Raw genomic sequence first — 23,569 nt, forward strand, 5'->3', positions numbered from 1 at the left:
TTTTTGAAACTCTCCTTCTGTATATATATTTTTTCCCTATTGGCTTTAACCAAAATCATACTGACTTCCCTGAAAATCAGTAATACCTTTCCTAATACTAACTAGGGAGAAACAGGAATCAGGAAAAAATATGTCACCTAATAAAAATCAAATTCTGAAAACTGAGAAGTGGAAATTTTAACTAATAATTTTAAAACATTTTTATCATGATTTGAAGATTTTTTTTAAACAATTGTTCAAGGCTTTACAATCAGGTGAAATTCACCTGAGAAGAAAACAGCAAGGGGACTCAGGAGTTAGAATGTCTTTGTTCAAATCCGTCTCCTGAACTTAGTGGTTTTGAATCCTTGGGCAAATTACTTATCTTCCCTGAGATGAATATCTACATCTTAAAATGGAGAAAATAATCATATCTACATATAAAGGCAGTACCTTGTTTGCAAAATGCCTTCATATGAGTTACCAAACAGAAGTGTCCAAATATGACACCAGAGGCTCATCTTGAATTGCCTGGCAGCTTTCTAGGTGGAACTGAGGGGTCCTAACAATCTCTCATTTGATCCAGTTTCTCCTAAACTCAGCTTTCCATGGAGCCCAAAAAGGCACAGTTAATCAAAACTCCATCACAATCATTACAAGCACTTCCCATGGGCTCTAGGTTCTAGGCACCTGGCATTCCCAGTACTTCCCTACCCAGCTGATACTTAACCTGAGAGGGCTTTGCAACTGAGCCCAAGGAATGTGCAGTTGCTTTTTGAGATTGCAGGACCCCTCTTTATGAGATGATGAGAAATGGGAACCATGTGTCTTTTTCTTGGCTGATGTCTGGCTTGTAAGTTTCTCTATTAAAATCTGTTCTTTAACCCATTTTATAGGACATGATGGCATTGATCTTTTCCCACCTTGCCCCCATTCAGCAATGTTAGCTCCTCTGAGCCCTGCTACTTTGGAACTAGCTTACCTTAAAAGGAACCTGCATAGGAGAACAAGCAAGATGGCGGCAGAGAAGGAGCTCCTAGAGTCAACTCCTGCTACAGGACAGTTAGTAAACACCAGAGTTCTCTGGAGCTAACTGAAGCACCTGATTGGGGGCTCCAGGAGGCCAGAAGGCAGCCTGCCACATCCTTGAAGGAGTGGAAGGAGGAGACTGCCCATCTGCAGAGAAGACTCATAAGTAGAGTACTCCATGCCCTGAAGGCCAATGTCCATCCTCCACTGGAGGCACAAGCCACCTAGGGAGCTGTTCTACAGCTGGAATCAAAAGCTCCACTTCCCCAAAACAGGGGAGGAAGAGATGATTGGGCACCAATTTCAGGTACTGCTGAGTAAATTCAGTGGGCTACAGTATAATCCTGAGAACAGCTAAAGTTTGAGCCTGTTCAAGCCAGAAAGAGGCCAGTAGCTGCCAGCCGAGTTCTGCACCTGGCACAAGGGGAAACAGTGTGGACTGAAAATCCCAGTGCTGGTGGGGACCAGCTTCTTTCCATCCAGATCAGATTGCAGGTCCAGCCTAGGCCCTAGTGCCACCACCTGCACCAGTCTCTTCGGGAAATTACCAGCCAAGCTGCAGAGGCTGGTGATTGTCCTACTCTGGCAGCACAAACTGCCCCAGGAACTATTCTGTGGCTGGAATTAGAAGCTTCATTTCACAGAAACAGGGGAGGAAGAGATGGTTGGCTGCTGAGTTTGGTTACTGATTGGTAGACTTGGCTGGCTAAAATATAACCCTGGGAACAGCAGGGGTGTGAATTAGCCCAAGTCATAAAGAAGCCAGTAGACACCATTTTGACTCCACCCCCAGCCTGAGGGGAAGCCGGGCTGACTGAAAATCACAGTGATTGTAGGAACCAGTTTCTTTCACCCAGATCAGCCTGCAGTCCTAGCCTAGGCTTCAGCCCCTCCTCTGGCAGGGAACAGGTTGGCAGGCCCTGCACCAGCCTATCCAGGTAACTGCAGTTAACTCTGACTGGCACAGATTGAAAATCGGAAGTCTACCAGGGCAGTTGCAATCATCTTGGACCTGCACTGCATAGATTGCTTCCCACACCTATAGCTCCATCCCTGCCCCAGGCAGGGAAGAACGGGGCTTAAAGCTTCATCAGTCTCTCTGGGAAACTACAGTCTAGGCATGCACAACTTGGATTATTCCACACAGCTGTGATTCTGTTCCTACCCCTGGCAAAGGAAAAACTTGGAAGAAGCTTCATTATTCCCAGGCGCAATGAGGGCAGCTTGAACCTCCACAGCTTACAGCACCAACTACATGTTTGGCTCCTATTGCACAACAAACAAGGAAGAAAGGGCAAGAAGCCCTAAACTAAAGAGAAAAACTTCACCCAGAATAAATTCTCTAATATGCCAGATGCAAAGACACCAACAAAAAATTACAATCCACACCAAGAAACAGGAAGATATGGCCCAGTTAAAGGAATAAGATAAGCCTCCAGATGACATAAAGGGGTTGAGACAACTAATCACAGATGTTCAAACAACTCTCCTTAATAAATTCAATAAGATACCTAAAGAGATTAAGGATATTATAAAGACACTGAATGAGCACAAAGAATAATTTGAAAGCATACATAGAAAAATAGCAAATCTTATGGGAATGAAAGGTGCAATAAATGAAATTAAAACAACATTGGAATCATATAATAGCAGATTTGAGAAGGCAGAAGAAAGGATTGGTGAGCTTGAAGAAATGGCCTCTGGAAATGAGGATACAAAAGAACAGATAAAGAAAAGAAATGGAAAAAAGTGAACAAGATCTCAAGGAACTAAATGACAGCAAAAGGCATGCAAATATACATGTCATGGGTGTCCCAGAAGGAGAAGAGAAGGGAGAAGGGGCAGAAGGAATATTTGAAGACACAATGGTAGAAAATTTTCCAGCTGTATTGAAGGACATAGATATCCATGTTCAAGAAGCACAATGTATTCCCATAAGAAAAAATCGGAATAGACCAACTCTGAGACATATACACATCAGAATGTCAAATGCCAAAGACAAAGAGAGAATTCTGAAAAAAGCAAGAGAAAAGCAATGCATAACATGTTAAAGATACCCAATAAGAATAAGTGCCTCCAGAAACCATGGAGGCAAGAAGACAGTGGTCTGGTATATTTAAGATACTACAAGAGAAAAATTTCTAGCCAAGAATCTTATAACCAGCAAGACTGTCTTTCAAAAAATGAGGGTGAGATTAGAATATTCACAGATAAACAGAAACTGAGAGAATTTCTGAGCAGAGACCAGATTTTCAGGAAATATTAAAGGGTGTGCTAGAGTCTGAAAAGAAAAGACAGGAAAGAGAGGCGGGAAGAGAGTCTAGAAATGAAGATTACAGAAATAAAAGTAACTAAAAGTGTCAAAAGTGGTAAAAATATAATATGACAGATAAAACTCAAATAGTCAGGAATCAACTTAACCAAAGATGTAAAGCATTTGTATTCAGAAATTCGCCGCTCAATGTTAAAACAAATTTTAAAAGGTCTAAATAACATCCATGAAGAACATCCATGCTCATGGATTGGAACACTAAATATCATTAAGATGTAAATTTTACTCAAATTGATATATAGAGTCAATGCAATCCAGATAAAAATTCCACCAGCATTAAAGAAAAAATTGAAAACACGATCATCAAATTTATTTGGAAGGGTAAGGGGTCCTGAATAGCCAGAAACATCATAAAAAAGGAAAAGTGAACCCTCATCTCCGGACTTTAAATCTTATTACCTAGCTATAGTGGTAAAAATAGCATGGTACTGGTCTAAAGACAGATACAATAGGTCAATGGAACCAAACTGATGATTCAGAAACAGACCCTCACAGGTATGGCCAAGTGATTTTTAACTAGCTTGTCGAACTCACACAGCTCGGGCAGAACAATCCATTCAAAAAATGGTGCTAAAAGAATTGGATATCCATAGCTAAAAGAAGGAAAGAGGACCCCTATCTCACATCTTATCCAAAAGTGAACTCAAAATGGATCAGAAACCTAAAAATAAAGTCAAGAACCATAAAACTTCCAGAAGAAATTTTAGGAAAATATCTTCAAGCCTTGGTGGCACATGGTGGATTCTTAAAGGAGATAAGAAGAGGACTGAGTGAACTACTGATGTTTAATGTATGCAGAAGTTTTAATTAGCTTTACTGTAAAAGTGTGAAAATGTATAGAGTGGATGGTAACACACAGTAACAGCTAGTTTATAAATGGAGATGTGACTGAAAATGGTAGTCTAGGTATGCAAATGCCAATTGACAGAATGCTAGAGCATAATCTAGGAACTGAATAGCACAATAAACCAAGAGATGCATGAGAATTGTGGTTGATGGTACAGATGTAAGAGTGTCCTTTGTGAGCTAAAGCAAATGTATATCACTACTGCAGGGTGCTGAGAATGTGGAGAAGCATGGGAAAAATACAGCTGGAGTGACCTATGGACTGTGGTTAGTAGTAATAATATAATATTCTTGCATCTATGCAAAAGATGTACTGTGTTGGTAATGAGGCAGTATGTTAAATGTACACTATGGACATGGTAACAGATGATGTTATCCATAGCAAATGTTCCACCACAGTGTGGTGTGTTGATGGAGGGGTATTGTTTGGGAATTCTGCATATGTGCATGATTGTTTTATAAGTTTACAACTTCTGTCATAAAAAAAATATTTTAAAAATAATAATAGGGTGGAAGAAAAAAACAAACCTCTGGGACACTACAAAGGCAGTGTTGAGAGGAAAATTTATAGGCTTCAATGCTTACATTAAAAAAAGAAGAAAGAGTTAAAATTGAAGATTTAATTGCATACCTGGAGGAACTAGAAAAATAATAGCAAATTAATCCCAAACCAAGCTGAAGGAAAGAAATAGTAAAGATCAGAGCAGAAATAAATGAAACTGAGAACAAAAACAGAGAAAATCGACAAAATCAAAAGTTGGTTCTTAGAGAGGATCAACAAAATTGACAAACCCTTCACTATACTGGCAAAGAATAAAAGAGAGAAGACACAAATAAATAAAATCAGAAATGTGGGGGGATGGGGTGACATTACCACTGACACCAGAGAAATAAGAGAGATGATAAGAGGATACTATGAACAATGAATGCCAAAAAACTAGACAATATAGAGGAGATGGACAAATTCCTAGAAACACAAAAGCCACCTACACTGACCCTAGAATAAATAGAAGACCTCAACAAAACAATCACAAGAAGAGATTGAAGCAGTCATCAAAAACTCCCAAATATGAAAAGCCCAGACCCAGAAGTTTTCACAGGTGAATTTCACCAATCATTCAAAGACGACATAACCAATCTTGTTCAAGCTCTTCCCAAAAATTGAATAGGAAAGAAAGCTACCAAATTCATTTCATGAAGCCAACATCACTCTAATACCAAAAACCAGATAAAGATCCTACATAAAAAGAAAATTATAGACCAATATCTATAATGAATATAGATGCAAAAATCCTCAACAAAATCCTTGCAAACAGAATCCAAAAGCACATTAAAAGAATTATCCACCACTATCAACTGGGTTTTATCCCAGGTATGGAAGGGTGGTTCAACACAAGAAAACTGATTAGTGTAATACATCACATTAATAAATTGAAGAAGAAAAATCACATAATCTTCTTGATTGATGCAGAAAAGGCATTTGATAAAATACAGCATGCTTTCTTGATTAAAAAAACAACACTCCAAAAGGTAGGAATAGGAGGAAGCTTTCTCCATATGGTAAAGTACATACATGAAAAACCTATAGCTACCATTGTACTTAATGGTGAAAAATTGAAAGCTTTCCTACTGAGATTAGGAACAAGGCAAGGATGCCCACTGTTACCACTATTATTCAATATTGTGCTAGAAGTTGTAGGTAGAGCAACTAGGTTAAATAATGGAATAAAAGGCACCCAACTAGGAAAGGAAGAAGTAAAACTTTCACTATTCACCGATGACATGACACTATATCTAGAAAACCCTGAAAAATCTACAAGAAAGCTACTAGAATTAATAGAATTAATTAGAATTAATAGCTCAGCAAAGTAGTGGGATATAAGATTAATGTGCTTGATGAATAGTGTTTCTACACACTACTGACATGCAATCTGAGGAGAAAATCACAAAAATAATTCCATTTATAATAGCAACTAAAACAATGAAATATTTAGGAATAAACTTAACCAAAGACATAAGGGGCCTTATTCAGAAAACTACAAAATATTGCTAAACAAAACTGAAGAAGACTTAAATAAATAGAAGGACATTCTGTGTTCATGGATTAGAAGAGTAAATGTAATCAGGATGTCAATTCTACCTAAACTGATTTTCAGATTCAATGCAAAACCAATAAAAATCCCAACAACCCTTTTGCAGTAATAGAAAAACCAATCACCAAATTTATTTGGAAGGATAAGGGGCCCAAAATAGCCAAAAGATCTTTAAAAAGAAGAACAAATTTGGAGGGCTGTCACTTCTGGACTTGAAAGCATGTTACTTAGCTACAATGTTAAAAACAGAATGGTACTGGCATAAAGATATAAATCTAGAACTCAGAAGTAGACCCTCACATCTACAGTCAAGTGATTTTTGGCAAGGCAGTCAAGCCCTCCCAGCTGGGCCAGAACAGTCTGTTCAACAATGGTGCTGGGATAACTGGATATTCATATCCAAAAGAAAGAAAGGGGACCCCTATCTCACATCTTATATAAAAATTAACTCAAAATGAATCAAGGATCTAAATATAAATGAAACAACCATAAAACTACTAGAAGAAAATTTAGGACTACAGTTCTAAGATCTTGTGGTAGGCAGTAATTTCTTAAACCTTACACCCAAGGCATGTGCAACCAAAGAAAAAATAAATAAATGGGACCCCTCAAAATAAACACTGTTGCGCCTATATTACTTTGTCAAAAAAGTAAAAATGCAGCCAACTCAATGGGAGAAAATATTTGGCAATTACATATCTTATGATATATAATAACCATGATATATAATAAGATCAAACAGCTCAACAATAAAAAGACAAACTATCCAATTTATAAATGGGCAAAAGACTTGAAAAGTCAATTGTCCAAAGAAGAAATGCAAATTATCCAAAGAAGAAATGCAAATGGGAAGAAACACATGAAAAAATGCTCATCATCACTAGCAATTAGAGAAATGCGAATCAAAACCACAAAAGATATCATTTCACACCTATTAGACTGGCCACTATTAAAAAGTCAGAAACCTATAAATGTTGGAGAGGATGTAGAGAGACAGGAATGCTTATTCACTGTTGTGAAATGAATAGAAATGGTGAAAGCATATCATGGTGTTTATAACTAGCAGAGCCATTGTATGGGTATGACACTGGTTGAAAGGGAAAGTCTAAGGTCATGCACATGACCTCAACATGGGACTGTATATTAAATCAAATATTTAATAATTATTATTTAATGTTTATTATAAAATAATGCATGTACAGGGAATAATTTCCAAACATCACAGAAGATGCCCCAGTTGTCTGTTCTCTGTATCTACTTGCTGTGTCGTCTTCTTTGTCCACTTCTGTTGTTGTCAGCAGTACGGAAATCTGTGTTTCTTTTTGTTGCATCATCTTGTTGTGTCAGCTCTCTGTGTGGGCGGCGCCATTCCTGGGCAGGGTGCACTTTCTTTCACGCTGGGTGGCTCTCCTTACAGGGCACACTCCTTGCACGTGGGGTTCCCCTATGTGGGGGACATCCCCGCATGGCAGGGCACTCCTTGCACGGATCAGCACTGCACATGGGTCAGCTCCACAGGGATCAAGGAGGCCCGGGGTTTGAACCCCGGACCTCCCATGTGGTAGTCAGATGCCCTAACCACTGGGCCAAGTCCGCTTCCCTGGATTAATTCTAGTTACATTCCATTAACCATTCCTTATTTTAATTCTCCTCATTTTGGACCTTGGCTTTTTGTGTAGCTTTTGTTTGGTATTCATTTTTCTTATTGACCAAAATCAAATTTATATATATGTATATGTGTGTGTGTGTGTGTGTGTGTGTGAAATCATGAAGACATTCCAAAATATTACACATTCTACTTGTTGAAGGCTTTTACATGTACCAACGTGGCTACAGAACAGGCAGTATGAGAATTCTCTTCATTCCAATCCTACTGATGTTTGTAACACTTACTTGTTTTCTGATTCCTTCTTTTTTTGCTAGAGTATTTCCACAAGCAAGAACCATAAAACTTCCAGAAGAAATTATAGGAAAATATCTTCAAGACCTGGTGGTAGGTGGTGAATTCTTAAAGGAGAAAAGAGGAGGACTGAGTAGACTACTGATGTTTAATGTATGTAGAACTTTTAATTAGCTTTACTGTAAAAGTGTGGAAATATATAGAGTGGATGGTAACACACAGTGAGTAACACCATGAAAATGGTATGTAAATGCCAATTGACAGAATGCTAAAGAATAATCTAAGAATTGGATAGCACAGTAAACCAAGAGGTGGATGAGAATTGTGGTTGATGGTATAGATGCAAGAGTGTCCTTTGTGAGCTAGAGCAATGTATATCATTACTGTAGGGTGTTGGGAATGTGAAGAAGCATGGGAGAAATACAGCTGGAGTAATCTATGGACTGTGGTTAGTAGTAATAATATAATATTCTTATATTATCTATTTAAAAGATGTACTGTGTTGATAATGCATCTATTCCAAAGATGTACTGTGTTGATAATGAGGCAGTATGGAAAATGTGAGCCAAATGTACACTATGGACATGGTAACAATCAGATGATATTATCTTACCTATAGCAAATGTTCCACCACAGTGTGATATGTTGATGGAGGGGTGTTGTTTGGGAATTCTGCACGCATGTGTGCATGATTGTTTTATAAATTTACAACTTCTGTCATAAAAAATATATTTAAAAAATAATAATAGGATGGGTTGGGGGGAAAACATACCAAATGTACGATAAGTACTATGATTAGTCATAAGATTTTGACAATATTCTTTCATAATTTGTAACAAACGTCTCATGACAACACAAGGTGTTGGTAGAGGGTTGATGTATGGGATTATGCATGTTTGCTTTGTAAATTCACAACTTTTACTATACACTTAATTGCTTATGTATGTTCATATATAAATGATATAAGGGTAATAATAGGGTTGGTTGGGGGAAATACTTTGGTTAGTAGTAACATTTTGACAACGCTCTTTAATCATTAGTTAGAATGTTTAACAACAATGCAGGTTATTGGTGGTAGGATGATTGAGAGTCCTGTATGATGTAATATATGTTTGTTTTGTAAGTTCACAACTATTATTATACACTTATTGTTTATGTATGTTTATGTATTAGTGATATAATTCAATAAATTAATTAAAAAAAAAAAAAGAACCTGCAGAAAAGGCACATTTCCTAGGATATGGTTACCCTGTTTATGGAATCAGTCATGTAAAATTCTCACCTAAATGGCAACAGCTATTCTCTGTCATTGCTAGAGTTTCCAGGTGCTGCTTTGATGAATAAAGTCTTCTAACATAAAATTTTGAGTAAACTATGCATTGTTAGAGATAAAATTTTAAGTTAGTGTTCTCCTAGTCTTTACATATGTGCAAATAATTTGTTGCTTCTGAGTTGTTGAGATTCAAGGAATAAGGTTAGAAAATGTACTTACAAGAAATCTCAGAAGCAAAAGCTTGTAGATGTGGGAATTAGTTTTTGATAATTTGGTTTTCAGATCTCTGAATTCTCAGCCTTAAGGTAAATGTAAGGTAGTTTTACTGACAGAGAAAAGGGAAATATTGTGCTTTGAGTAGGAATATTATATACCTGGCTTTTAAGTTGTAGTTTCTATGAAATAGTAAAGAACGGTAATGTATTTTCATTTAAAAGAAATAGTGAGGAGCAAAAAGAGCACACATACAATAGCATGTCCCATTAACTTAAGGCAAAACAAAAAAATTCAATATATTGAAGTAAATGATCAATTTCCTTTTGAAAAATTACATAAAAGAAGTCAAATATGCAAGTCATTCAGAGAAAAGTATGTTTATAAACATAAAAGATAGAACACATGTCTTTGAAGAATTTATAGGTTAAAAACACAATTGAAGTAAAATGTTTTTGGAAAAAAAAATATAGGTCATGAGATGTAGCTGATGCTTCATCAATAAGGATACTCCTTACTAGTAAATTTTCAGGTTTTCAAACTGAAATAAGCATGCTTTATAGTGTTCTAAGACAAAAAATGAAACATGTTATCTTAAATTTCCTGCCTTCTTACATTTTAAAGGAACACTATCTTCTCTAGGAGTCTTTAGATGTTGGCCTTCCAGCTGTCTTTCACAATGCTGTTTGTTGAAAACACAAAATGGAGATCTTAGAAACACCAGATGAGGAATTGGTGATTTTACACAAAGAATGCAGACCTTTAAGGGGTGAAAAAGAGCTGAGTGCACAGGGGGCTTTAAATTATGTCTTTGCACTAATACCTGTGGTTCCTCAACATGCCCAGGTTTTCATTAGCTCTATTAATCCCAGTTTGTGGGCCTGGAAGTAGGCGGGGAAGAAGGATTATCAAAAGGAGCAAGCAAGCTGTGGGACTGCTGATTAAATGGAGAATCAAGGAAATGGGAGGAATACAATTTCCTGAAATTAATGTTTAGTGAGCTAGAGACAGTTTTCAAATTTTCTTTTCATCGAAGAAAAAAAAGTGTATTCTCTGCCCCTAATAGATAGCAAGGACTTTTCAGCTAGGCCTGATGTAGCCTTTGTCTTGATATCATTGAGCTACAGCCCTCACCTCTGGTCTTCTCAGAGATTGGTCTGCCCCTGCCTGCAATGGGAGATATGTCAACTCCATGGTGCACTGTTCTTATAATACTACATTGTGAATGGTGCAGTGGAAATGCTGCTTCTGCCCCTGCCAGAACTATGGGACATGGAGAACTCCTAGAGGGATTCTTAGGCTGCTGTGCTGTCGAGGCTCTCACCCAGGGCAAAGACATTCTAAAGTGTAATGAGCTGTGGAAATATGGATAAGCAGATAACACTTTTCCAAAGGCCAGTGATGAGTGATTTCCATTTACTTATGGACTATACAGTCTGATGAGATTTAATTTACTAATCTCTCAAAAACCACAGGACTTTGGGGGCTTAACCCCACCTCTCCCCTCTTTTATCTCACTCTTCTCTGACTTTGCATATTCTCTTCTCCTTCTCCCAAACCTTGTCTGTGGCCCTTGATGCAAACCTTTCATTCTCAGCATGACCCCTCTCACTTATATATTTCCCCTTTCCTTTTGGTCACTTACTTTCATCTTTCTGCTTACAACTTTTCCTTTTCCTTTTAGCTGCTTTTTTTTTTGGGGGGGGGGGGAATCATCCTCACAACATCTCCTCCTCATCCCCAGCTCTCTCATTTCTTTACTTGTCTGAGTCCCAGCAGGCACCATCCATCTCCATCTGCCTTTTGATCATCTGTTTACCCTTACCTTTGCCTGTTTCTATTTTTTTAATAACAAATCAATTTTATTAATACATATTAATGAACATACAATTCTTCCAGAGTATACAGTCAAAGTTATTTGCTATAATCACATAGTTGTGCATTTATCATTTCAATCATTATTAGAGCATTATCATTATCTCAGTAATAATATAAACAACATAAAACAGACAAACACAAAAATTCCTCACCTCTCAATCTCTCAATGCTTCCTCCACTGTACATAGCTGTTGTTTCTGGCTAATATATTCAAAAGGTCTAATCAATGGCTTTTAGTATAATCACAATGTTGTATATTTATCTTCCAAAAAATTTTAGAGCCATTTCATTAATCCAGAAAAGAAAGACTCCACGTTTTAGCATTTCTTCCTCAGACCTACATAACCACTAATCTTTTATCTTTATAAATTGATTTATATTTTCATTTTACATAAATGAAACCATACAATATGTAGTACTCTTTGGTTTCCTTCACTCAGTATAATGTTTGTTTTTGGTGGGTTTCTTAGTCTGATATAAACATTTTGTACTATTGACTTACATTTGTTCAGCTTCAAAGAAAAATGGTCTTATATATGCAATCCCACCCATATTCATATTTCATATAATATATTTATATTTCACATAACATATTTAGTTCATAATAGGACAATCATACAGTATTTGTCCTTATGTGTCTGGCTTACTTCCCTCAACACAATATCCTCCAGGTTCATTCATGTTGTCATACATTTCCATGACTTCATTTCTCCTTATTGATGCATAATATTCCATCATGTGTAACTCCACAATTTGTTTATCCAGTCATCAGTTGATGGACATCTAGGTTGTTTCCAACTTTTGGCTATTATGAATAACGCTGTGTGGACATTGGTGTGCAGATATCTGTTCATGTCACTGCTCTCAATACTTCTGAGTATATACCTAGCAATGATATTGCCAGGTCCCAAGGCAAGTCTATATTCAACTTCCTTAGGAACTGCTAAACAGTCCTCCACAGTGGCTGTTCCATTCTATATTCCCACCAAAAGTGTATAAGTGTTCCTGTCTCTCCACATCCTCTCTAATATTTACAGTTTTCCAACATTTACATAGTGGCCAGTCTAATAGGTGTGAAACGTATCTCATTGTAGTTTTGATTTGCATTTTCCTAATTGCTAGTGATGTTGAACATTTTTGCATGTGTTTCTCTATGATTTGTATTTCTTCTTTGGACAATTGTCTTTTCAAGACTTTTGCCCATTTTTTAATCAGATAATTTGTCTTTTTATTGTTGAATTGTATGATCTCCTTATAGATCATGGATATTAAACCCTTTTTAGATATGTGATTGTCAAATATTTTCTCCCAATGAGTAGGCTGCCTTTTCACCATTTTGAAAAAGTCCTTTGAGGTGCCAAATGATTGAAGTTTGAGGAGGTCCCATTGATCTGTTTTTGTTGTTGCTTGCGCTTTGGGTGTAAGCTTTAAGAAACTACCACCTAACACAAGATCTTGAAGATGTTTTCCTACATTTTCTTCTAGGACTTTTATGGTTGTTGTTTTCCATTATGAGTTAAGTTTTGTATAAGGTGTGAGATATGGATCTTCTTTCTTTCTCTTGGCTATGGCTATCCAGTTCTCCCAGCACTATTTATTGAATAGACTGTTCTGGCCCAGCTGAGTGGACTTACGAGCCTTGTCAAAAATCATTTGACTGTACATGTGTCAATTTCTGAGTTCTCTATTTGGTTCCATTGGTCAATCTGTTGGTCCTTATGCCAGTACCATACTGTTTGTACAAATGTAGCTAAGTAATATTGTTTAAATTCAAGAAGTGGAAGTCCTCCAACTTCTTCCTTCTTTTTAAAGACAATTTTGGCTATTTGGGTCCCCTTACCCTTCCAAATAAATTTAATTATTGGCTTTTCAATTTCTGTAAAAAAGGTTGTTGGGATTTTTATTGGGATTGTATTGAATCTGTAAATCAGTTTGGGTAGATTTGATATCTTAATGATATTTAGTTTTCCAATTCATGAACACAGAATGTCCTTCCATATACTTGAGTATTCTTCAGTTTTATTTGGTAATGTTTTGTAGTTTTATGAGCACAGGTCTTTTATGTCCTTGGTTAAGATTATTCTTAAATATTTGTTTGCTTTAGTCGCTATTATAGATGGAATTTTTTTCCTAATTTCCTCCTTAGATTGCACATCAATAGTGTATAGAAATGCCTCCCACACCTCCTATTGATTTTTGTCTATTAACCTTATATCCCAACATTTTGCTGAACTAGTCTATTGATTCTAGTAGCTTTGTTATGGATTTTTCAGGATTTTCTAGATACAGGATCATGTCATCAGTGAATAGTCCAAGTTTTACTTCTTCCTATCCTATTTGGATGCCTTTTATTTCTTTGTCTAGTCTAACTGCTAGAACTTTTAGCACAATATTGAATAATAATGGTGACAGTGGGCATACTTGTCCACTTGTCCACTTGTTCAAGCTTTAAATTTTTCACCATTGAGTACAATGTTAACTGTTGTTTTTTATATATGCACTTCACCATATTGAGAAAGCTTCCTTCTCTTCCTATCTTTTGGAGTGTTTTTATCAAGAAATGGTACTCTATTTTGTCAAATGATTCTTCTGCATCAGTTGAGAGGATCATGTGATTTTTCTTCTTCAATTTATTTATGTGGTTTATTACACTAATTGGTTTTCTTGTGTTGAACCACCCTTGAATACCTGGCATAAAATCCACTTGATCATGGTGTATAATTCTTTTATAATTTTTTTGGATTCTTTTAACTTGGTTGTGTCCTCACATCTGAGGGGAGACTCTTTTAGACAACATATAGATGGTTCATATATTTTTTAATCCATTCTATCGGTCTGTGTCTTTTGATTGGGGAGTTCAAGCCACTAACATTCAGTGTTATAACTGTAAAGGCATTATTTACTTTATCCATTTTGACTTTGGCCTTCTGTTTTACATAGTTTATCTTTTTTAAAAAATTTATCTTTTTACCCTTTCTAATAGTCTTCATTTCTACACTCTTCTCCAAGTATTTTGCCCTTGTTCTTTCATTTCAGGCTGCAGCACTCCCTTTAGTATCTCTTGCAATTCTGGTCTTTTGGTAATATATTCTATCAGTTTATGTTTGTCTGTGAGGACTTTGAACTCCCCTTCATTTTTGAATGACAGCTTTGCTGGATACAGAATTCTTGGTCGGCAGTTTTTCTCTTTCACTACCTTAAATAAATTGTACCCCTTCCTTCTCTCCTCCCTGGTTTTTGATGAGAGGTTGGCACTTAATCTTATTGAGTTTCCCTTGTATGTGATGCTTTGCTTTTCTCTTGCTGCTTTCAAAATCTTCTCTTTATCTCTGATATTTGTCATTCTGAATAGTAGATATCTCAGGCTAGGTCTGTTTGTGTTTATTCTATTTGGGGTGTGTTGTCCTTCTTGGATATTGATATTTATATCTTTCATAAGGATAGGGAAGTTTTCAGTCATTATTTCCTCAAATATTCTTTCTGCCCCTTTTCCATTCTCTTCTCCTTCTGGGACATCAATAATGCATATTTTTGTTTTTGCATTTTGTATTGTCATTCAATTCCTTGTGACCCTGTTTCATTTTTTCTCTTCTCTTCTCTTTCTGTTCTCCTGTCTTTTCCAGTTCAGATGTTATGTCTTCAAAATCACTAATTCTGTCTTCAAGCATTTCAAATCTGCTCTTATGTGCCTCTAATCTATTTTTAATCTCATTTATCATGCCTTTCATTCCCATGTCAGTTACTTTTCTTTGAAGACTTTCAAATTGTTCTTTGTTCTCACCCAGTGTCTTCTTAATATCTGTTATCTCTTTAGTCGTATCTTCTTTCCATTCTTTAAATTGATTTAGGAGAGTTGTGTGATTACCATTGATTAATTGACTCAAATCCTAATATTTGGTTTGTCTCATATCAGCATATTTGGTTTGTTCTTTGGCCGGGCCATCTCTTCCTATTTCCTAGCTGGCTTGCAATTTTTTGCTGATGTCTAGGCATCTGATACCTTGGTGTCTTTACTCAATGGCCAATTCTCTTTCTTGCCTATTGTTATATTTTTTCACAGCTCTTTGCCATTTGGTTCAACTTAAGTCTTTAAAATTGCCCAGCTTAAGTTACCAAAATCATTCCAGGGACTCACTAATGGTTCACAGACTTTTTCCCAGAAGTGGGGTAAAGAGCGCTCTAAAAGCAGTTTCTGTCCATGTAGTTTCCAGAATGGTCAGCAGATGGTGCTCGCTGGCACACCTTTCCACAGAGGTATCTCTCTTGATTTTCCTTTCTTTTCCTCTGGCCAGAGCCAAAATTCAAAGTGGGTTCTGCTGGCCAAATTCACTGAAGAAAAGCCCACTGATCCCCCCTCTCTTTTCCCTTGTAACAGCTGGCAGGGAGGAAGACCTCTGCTCCTCTTTCAGTCAGCTGATATGAGCAGGGCCTTTACCCCTGTTGAATATCTCCAAGATGTAGGAGGGGAGCCCTTCCTGGCAGGGAGGAGGTTTAGTAACTCACCGTTTGTTGTTTGGCTTCTTCATCTCTCTGTCCTTCACCCTCCTGGGAGTTGTGAAGCAGTGTCCTGGTCTACTGAACCCCAAAGCAGGTCCCTGAGGCAGTCTTTGGCTATTTTTCCATTGTTTTTGTGAGAGCTGCACCTTTTTAACCTAATGCATTGCCATGTTCCCACAATTCTCCCCTGCCTGTTTCTTTAAACTCCTTTTGTTCATATCTACCTTCTCCTACTTTTCTGATCTCTTTCTTACTATTCCTTACTTTAACTGTTCATGATAGGAAACCAAAATACACTTGTTTAATGTCTTCTCCATACCTCAGGTTGATTCTTCTTCAGTGTTCTCTGGTCTTTGAGAGGACATAAGATACATTTGGGGATTCTAAAGTAAATCTCAATATTCATGAAATTTAAAGCTAGCATTCTCATTGTACCTTGATCATGTAACAATTTAGTAAACATGGATAGTTTAAGTTGAGTATTTTTGTAATATTTATTTCTACATTCAAGATTGCTGAAGTTCAGCCTATGTAATCCTCAACCCCAAATCTACATATCTTTATCAATTTTAGAATTCATGAAAAATGAAACACTCTTCTAAATCATGTGCCTTTTATTCTGTTGATGTTTTTTACCCAAAAGAAAAGCCTACCCACTGGCCTTTGGTCCACCCAATTATCACACCTGCAATTAATTCTGCCTTTGGGCACCAACAGTCCCAGTATTTTGGCACTTGAATAATAATTCAAACAAATGCTGAGGAAGAAAATTTCCCATTTGATTAAGTATCTGCTTCAAAAAATTAGAAAATGAGCCACAAAGTAAACCAAAGGAAAAAAAAAAGTAATAGATTCATATAAATAAGACTGTATATTAGTTATAAAATAGAACAAATAAGTAAAATCAATGACTAGTTCATTTTAAAAATAACATAAAACATGGACTAATTTAACTAAAGAGGAAAAAAGGGGATAAGTAACAAATATGCAAAATAAGAATCAGTAAGGGGGAAATACCACAGAAACAGAGAAGTAAAATAATCATGAGGAATACTTTGTTCAATCATAGGAAAATAAATTCTGAAAAATATCGACTAAATTAATATTTCAAGAGAGCACAATTTGCTAAAATTAACTTAAGAAGAAAAGAAAGATCTAAAGAGACAGATATTTATAGATGGTGCTTCAGATATTTTTATAGCAGGGGCTTCAAACAATTAGGACTGAATCTAGCAATGCCTTTACATTCAGCTGAAAATCAGCCCTGTCAGTAGCCATAAGAAACAGAAAAATTTGACAAAGAGCTAACCTTAGAAGAGGTAGGTATAAGGTAATGATGGTTTAAGAAGGAAATTCTACCAGTTTAAAATAGTAGATAATTCCAATGCTACTGAAATTATTTTAGAAATAGAAAGAAGGAAACTTCCAAAAGTAACATTGATATCAAAACTTGACAAAACAAATACAAATAGTAGCCAGTTTCACTCAGGACTACTGAAGCAAAATTTCTAGATAATTATCAGCAACAGGAATGAGCAGCATATTATTAAAGGATTATACAAACTAACAAGGGTTTTTCCTATCTATCTATTGGTGTATGAGAAATTACACCAAAACTTAGTGATTTAAAACAACAACCATCAGGGATCCCCAAGGATGTCTTGATCTGGCTCCATATAAAGTCAAATGCACTCATGTATGAAGCTGCATTCAGCCAGCAGCTGGGATGGGCTGGAAAGACCAAGAGTACCTCACTAACATGTCTAGGGCTTTGTTGTTAGATGCAGCTTGGAGCTTTGGTTCTACTCCAAATGGCTTTCTCTCCACGTGAGCTCTCATCTCCCAAGGCTTCTCTCTCCACCCAGAATAGCTTTATCTTTACATGGAGACCTGGGATAGCAAGAGAGCACATGCAGAAGCTACCAGTTCTCTTAAGGTCCTAGGTCAAGAACTAGCAAACTGTCACTGCTGTTTGATTCGTTAGTTCAAAGCAAGTCCCAAAGCCAGCCTAGATTGAAGAGGAAGGGAAACAGACTCTAATTCTTGATAAGAGATTTGGCATGAATTTATAGAGTTGGGAAGAATTATTAGTTGACATTATTATAGATTTCAAGAAAACAAAGTGATTCAATATTAGAAAATCTATTAATGAAGTGGGACTGTTGATTAGATGGAGAATCAATATGAATATGAATAATACAAACCAGTAATTCATATTAATAGTTCTAAAGAAAGTCATATTACCCAATTAACAGAAATGATATTTCAATGAAAATGCTCAATTAAAATGAAGAAATATGTCTGCCTCAGTCCAAATGCTTAATTGTGAAACACTAGAACCTTTCTCAGTAATAATAGGAAAAAGAAAATAATTGCCACCTTCACTAATATTATCAGTACTGTACTGGACTTTCTTAGCCAAAAAAAATATGAAAGAAAAATAAAGTGAAAGTATAAAACAGAAAAGAACCAATAAACTATTTGTAGATGATAAAATCGTGAGTTTAAAAAGACTCAAGTAAATTCAATAAGTGAATTTACTGAGATAGTATGGTACAAAATTAATCTATAGAAATCAATAGCTTTGAGCATGTACAAGCAACAACCTATGAAGAACTACATTTGGAGAATTATCTTAGCAACAAAATCAAGTACCTAGGAATGAATTTAACAAGAAAAAAATCCAAGACAAGTACTTACATGAAGATATTTAAACCCTACTGAGGAATAGGAAAGAAGGCTTGAATAAATGAAAATACATGCCATTTTCTTACAGAAGCTAATTTTCAATACCTTAGGGTTGTTAATTTTTCCTAAGTTAATTTAAAATTTTAAAGTCATGTGAATGAGAATACCAATAAGTTGTCCTTGTTCCTGTTGTTGTTGCTGTTGTTGGAACTAGACAAGCAGAGTCTTATATTAAAATATAGTCAATAAGTCAATATATTAACATATATTATAAAGTCAAATTTAGGCACATTATCAGAATAGCTTAGAGCAAATGAACAGAATCAAAAGTCCCAAATTCGAGATGACATAAATGAGATATCAGATTTGAGAAAGATAACATTTAAAATAAGGAAAAGTGCTGCAGGGAGATGGACGCCTCAATAAATCCTGTTGAGGCAACTGATTAGACATCTGGATCTAAACCTCATACCACCTGGCAGAAAAAAATTTCAAGTAGATTTAAACTGACGAAATAAATCCTTAAAAGTACTAGAAGTAATCTGAAAGAATACTATTCTAATCTTGGAGTGAAAAATACTTTTTAAGTAGAAAAGATAATAGAGAAACTATAGGGAAAATTTGTTAAATGATATTATATAGAAAAATTACCTTACAGCAAAGAATTCTATAAGCAAAGGTAAAAGATAAATGAAAAATTGTGTAGAAAATAAACATTTGTAGCTCTTATCATTGATAAATGTACAAAAAAAATTAATAGATAATAGTACCTGCAAAGCAAAGTGAAAAAGACAAAATCCTAATGGGAAAGGGACAAAAGAAATAAAGAGTTAATTCCCATATAAAAGAAAAACAAATCACTTTTAACATATGAAAGATGTCCAAACTACTCACCTTAAAAAATTAAAAAACAACAACAACAACAACTTCATTTAAAAGCCATACTTCACTTCTCAGATTGTCAAACCCTCAAGGTTTGTCAGAACCCTTTTGTTGGAAAATCTGAAGAGAAACGGGTACTTTCACATATTGCAGGTTTATAAAAATCCTGTGGAAGGCAATTTGGAAATATCTACCAAAATTACAAAGGCATATACCCTTTGATCCAGCAATAACACTCCTGAGAATTTATTGTATATGGGTGTGTTGATAGATGGACGTTGTTTGGGAATTCTGCACATGTGCATGATTGTTTTATAAGTTTACAACTTCTGTCATAAAAAATACATTTAAAAAATAATAATAGGGTAGGTTAGGGGAAAATACACCAAATGTAAGATAAGGACTATAATTAGTAGTAAGATTTTGACAAAGTCTTTCATAATCTGTTAGAAACGTCTCATGACAGTGCAGGGTGTTGGTGGAGCGTTGATGTATGGGACCCCTGTATGATGTTATGTATGTTTGCTTTGTAAGTCTACAACTTTTACTATACACTTATTGTTTATGTATGTTCATATATAAATGATATAAAGAGAATAATAATAATAGGGTGTGTTGGGGGGTAAATACTTTGGTTTGTAGTAATATTCTGACAATGTTCTTTAATCATTAGTTTAAAATGTTTAAAAACTATGCAAGGTATTGATGGTAGGGTGAGTTATTAGAGTATGAGAGTCCTGTATGATGCTATGTATGTTTGTTTTGTAAGTTCACACTATTACTATATACTTATTGTTTATGTATGTTTATGTGTGTGATATACTTCAATAAATTTTTTTTTAAAAAGATATTTGTAAAAGGCTAGTCTTTGTGACATTGTCTGTAGTCACTGATGATCCAAAACAACTCGAATGTCCACCAAAAGGAAACTGGCTAAATGCTGTAGTACAGCCATAATAAAGAAAACAGCATAGCTGATTTTTAAAACAAGAATGATGAGAAAATTTCCTATTTACTGACATGGAAAATCTCTAAAAATGAGTCTAAATGAAAAATACAAGATATAGAATAGTATATTTAGTATGCTTTCATCTAAAAGTGAAGATAAAATTTAAAATATATTTACAATTTTTTATGAAGGGATGGGGATAAAAGTAGGAAAAACATTTCAGTAAATGGAAGTAAATACAAATACATTTATATATATGAATACACATATCCATAACATGAATACAATCTTGAATTCTTGCAAAATTAGTGACATAATTTCTATTTCTAATATGATACATTCCCATGCAAGAATTCCATTAATATTGATTTTGTATTACAAAATAACACCCGTTTTAAAGATAAGGAAACAGTTTCTGAGGAGGGAGTAACTTGCACATGATACATACTTAGGAACTGGTGGAACCAAGATTTGAACTGAGAAAGAGAAACAGTTAAATAATGCCATGTGTGATTATATATAATTTCAGTGACTTTGAAATGCAATGTATTAAAATAGTTGAACTATTTTGAATAGTGCTTCATTTTACCTTACAGTGAAATGTAGAACTCTCTTCTTCATGGGATCCTGTTTTGTATTCCCATATTTCACTTGGACTTGTTTTATCTGTGGTTTCTTCAAAGGGAGAAGACAGGTATCAATGGAGGGGAAAAGTAGTTTGGAAAGTGTGGTGGCAATTCTCCATCCTATATATTTGGAGAAAGTTTCATCCCCTACATTTGTTGGAATTTTTGTATTATAATTAGTGAAAGGATCAGTTGGATCATTTAACTCGGCCTGTTGAAAGAAAAGAAAAATGAACCAGTTGAAATTGAATTCAGTGTGAGGAAAAAATGATGTATTATTCAAGAAAAAATGAAATGTATGTTCTTTTGTTTTCTCTAATGTACTTTTCTAGTTTAATAAAAAATAACTTTAATAAGAAAAAAATGCAGTTTCACAAAAGTATTTTTTAAATCAAAATAATTTTCAATGGAATAAACAATTAAGCATTAAAGAATCTAGTCTTGAAATTTTAAGAATTTAATGACAATTTCTATTTTATATTTGGTACAGTTCTTATATAAGATTTTCATAAGCACTTATATAATTTATTTAATAAAAAAATTCAATAATCGGTTGCAGTAGTATCAGTATTTTATTAAATCAGAATTTTATTTCTCTGTCCATAATCTAAACCTTCACTGAAGTCAACAGAACATGTCTATTGAAGAACATTTGTATTAAGTTAAAAACAAACAAGGGTTTGTATTTAGATTAAATTGAAGACTCCCTTGGACTTAGATTTTGATACAAAAAAAAAAACTAACAAAAATTTTACAGTTTTCAGACAATCTTTATTTAGAAATGACCTATTTTAAAAATTTTCCTCTTTATGTTTGATAATGTCCATGGCTCATATTTAATTCTTCTTTTGAAATGGCTAGAGACATATTTTCCTTGGCTAGAATACTAATAATAAGTAAATTGTTTCAAAATTTCATATAGTGTTATAATTGTTTGTTTTCAAACTTTTGTACTATGTACATACTAGTAATTCTCTTACAAATGGTTCCTTAGTCATCCTTTTTAAAAATATTTCTTCTCTTAAAAATATTATTCTAGTTTGTTAGAATCCAGAGGTTTAAATGCCATAAGTATACATAAATATGTCTATACATCATGGAAGTAGACTTACACAAAAATTAATGACCATATCTGATAGCTTTAAGTTTATGAACTTACTATTATTTAGCGACCCAAAGGATACTGCCTTAAACTCCACCTTAACCAATAATTTGTTATAATAATACATTTCCATTTCCATCATGTATCCTATTGCTAGTGATACCTACATAAGCTATTAAATTTCAGGGTTTTATTTGTTGTGATTGTTGTTGAAATCTGACATTTGTTTTTTATCAATAAGCATATGACAATTTTTGGATATCTGTATTAATTTTATTAATTTAGTATTAAAATTGGAAAAGTGATATTCTGGTAGAATATTTCTCTTACATATATGTTCTAATCACATGCAGAAGCAGATGCCCATCCTTTTGTCTTTGCAGTGGGCATAAAGATGGTAAAAAACTGAATTAATGCAAGTGTCAAGCAGAAGATGGATATATTAGCACAAGAGAAAATTCTCCAAGGACTTTGCATGTAGGAGAAACACAAAAGGACAAAAGAAAAGCCTCTTCAGAGTTCTGAATTTATCCCTTAATAATTATGGAAATATCACAAATATCTCCAAATTTTAACTAACTCATACTACTCTTTTTTTTAATTTTACTTAACTTTGTAATTATTTTTTTTAAGTTAATAGATCACACAATACTTTACATTGAAAAACATAAGACGTTCCCATATACCCCACTCCCAATCCCCCTTCATGCTACTCTTGACATGAGAGAAAATGTGGGAAAGAAATAGGATATTAAGTCTTTTCAGTATAATTTGCAGCAAATTCTCTCTTTCTCTGTACCTCTCTCTATCTTACCTTAATTAATCTTAGAGCTGGGGAATACTTAAATTCCCTTTGAGAAAAATTTTATTTTTTCCTTTAAACCTCAAAGTTAAAACATAAGTGCCTCAGACCCTATCCTTATATGCTCATTAAAGTTCAAGAAGTAATGACACAGTAGATTAGGGAAGGGACTAAGTGGGTATTCTCCCATGTACTAGCTGTGTGATTTTGTGCAATATACTTAATCTTTCTGAGCATGTTTCCTTATCCCTAAAATGGGGAGATACTAATATCCCCCTTCACAAGATTATTGTAAAGAAGAAACAAGAAAATTTAATTAATTTTTTAGCACAGCATCTGGCACATAAAAGTTCTTCATTAAATGTTAGTTCCTTATTCATATTTACTTTTGGAGAGAGTGCAATTTAGTAGAAACAACAGAGCCTTTGTGTGAAGCTCACTCATAATTATGGCCACCACCAGTCACTCATTTTCACCTCT

General features: G+C 34.9%; 1 protein-coding gene across 5 annotated transcripts in view; it reads right to left on the minus strand.

Annotated features, from left to right (window-relative positions):
• Nucleotides 1-23,569, minus strand: part of TMEM232 (transmembrane protein 232) — a 310,133-nt gene that overhangs the window by 105,666 nt on the left and 180,898 nt on the right. For all 5 annotated transcript variants that reach the window (XM_058276997.1, XM_058277002.1, XM_071209324.1 and 2 more), the window contains one exon: nucleotides 21,149-21,396. In XM_058276997.1, the coding sequence (XP_058132980.1) occupies nucleotides 21,149-21,396 (248 nt within the window). The remainder of the gene's footprint in view (nucleotides 1-21,148; nucleotides 21,397-23,569) is intronic.

The sequence above is a fragment of the Dasypus novemcinctus genome, chromosome 2 (genome assembly GCF_030445035.2).
Source record: "Dasypus novemcinctus isolate mDasNov1 chromosome 2, mDasNov1.1.hap2, whole genome shotgun sequence".
Classification (NCBI taxonomy): Eukaryota; Metazoa; Chordata; class Mammalia; order Cingulata; family Dasypodidae; genus Dasypus; species Dasypus novemcinctus.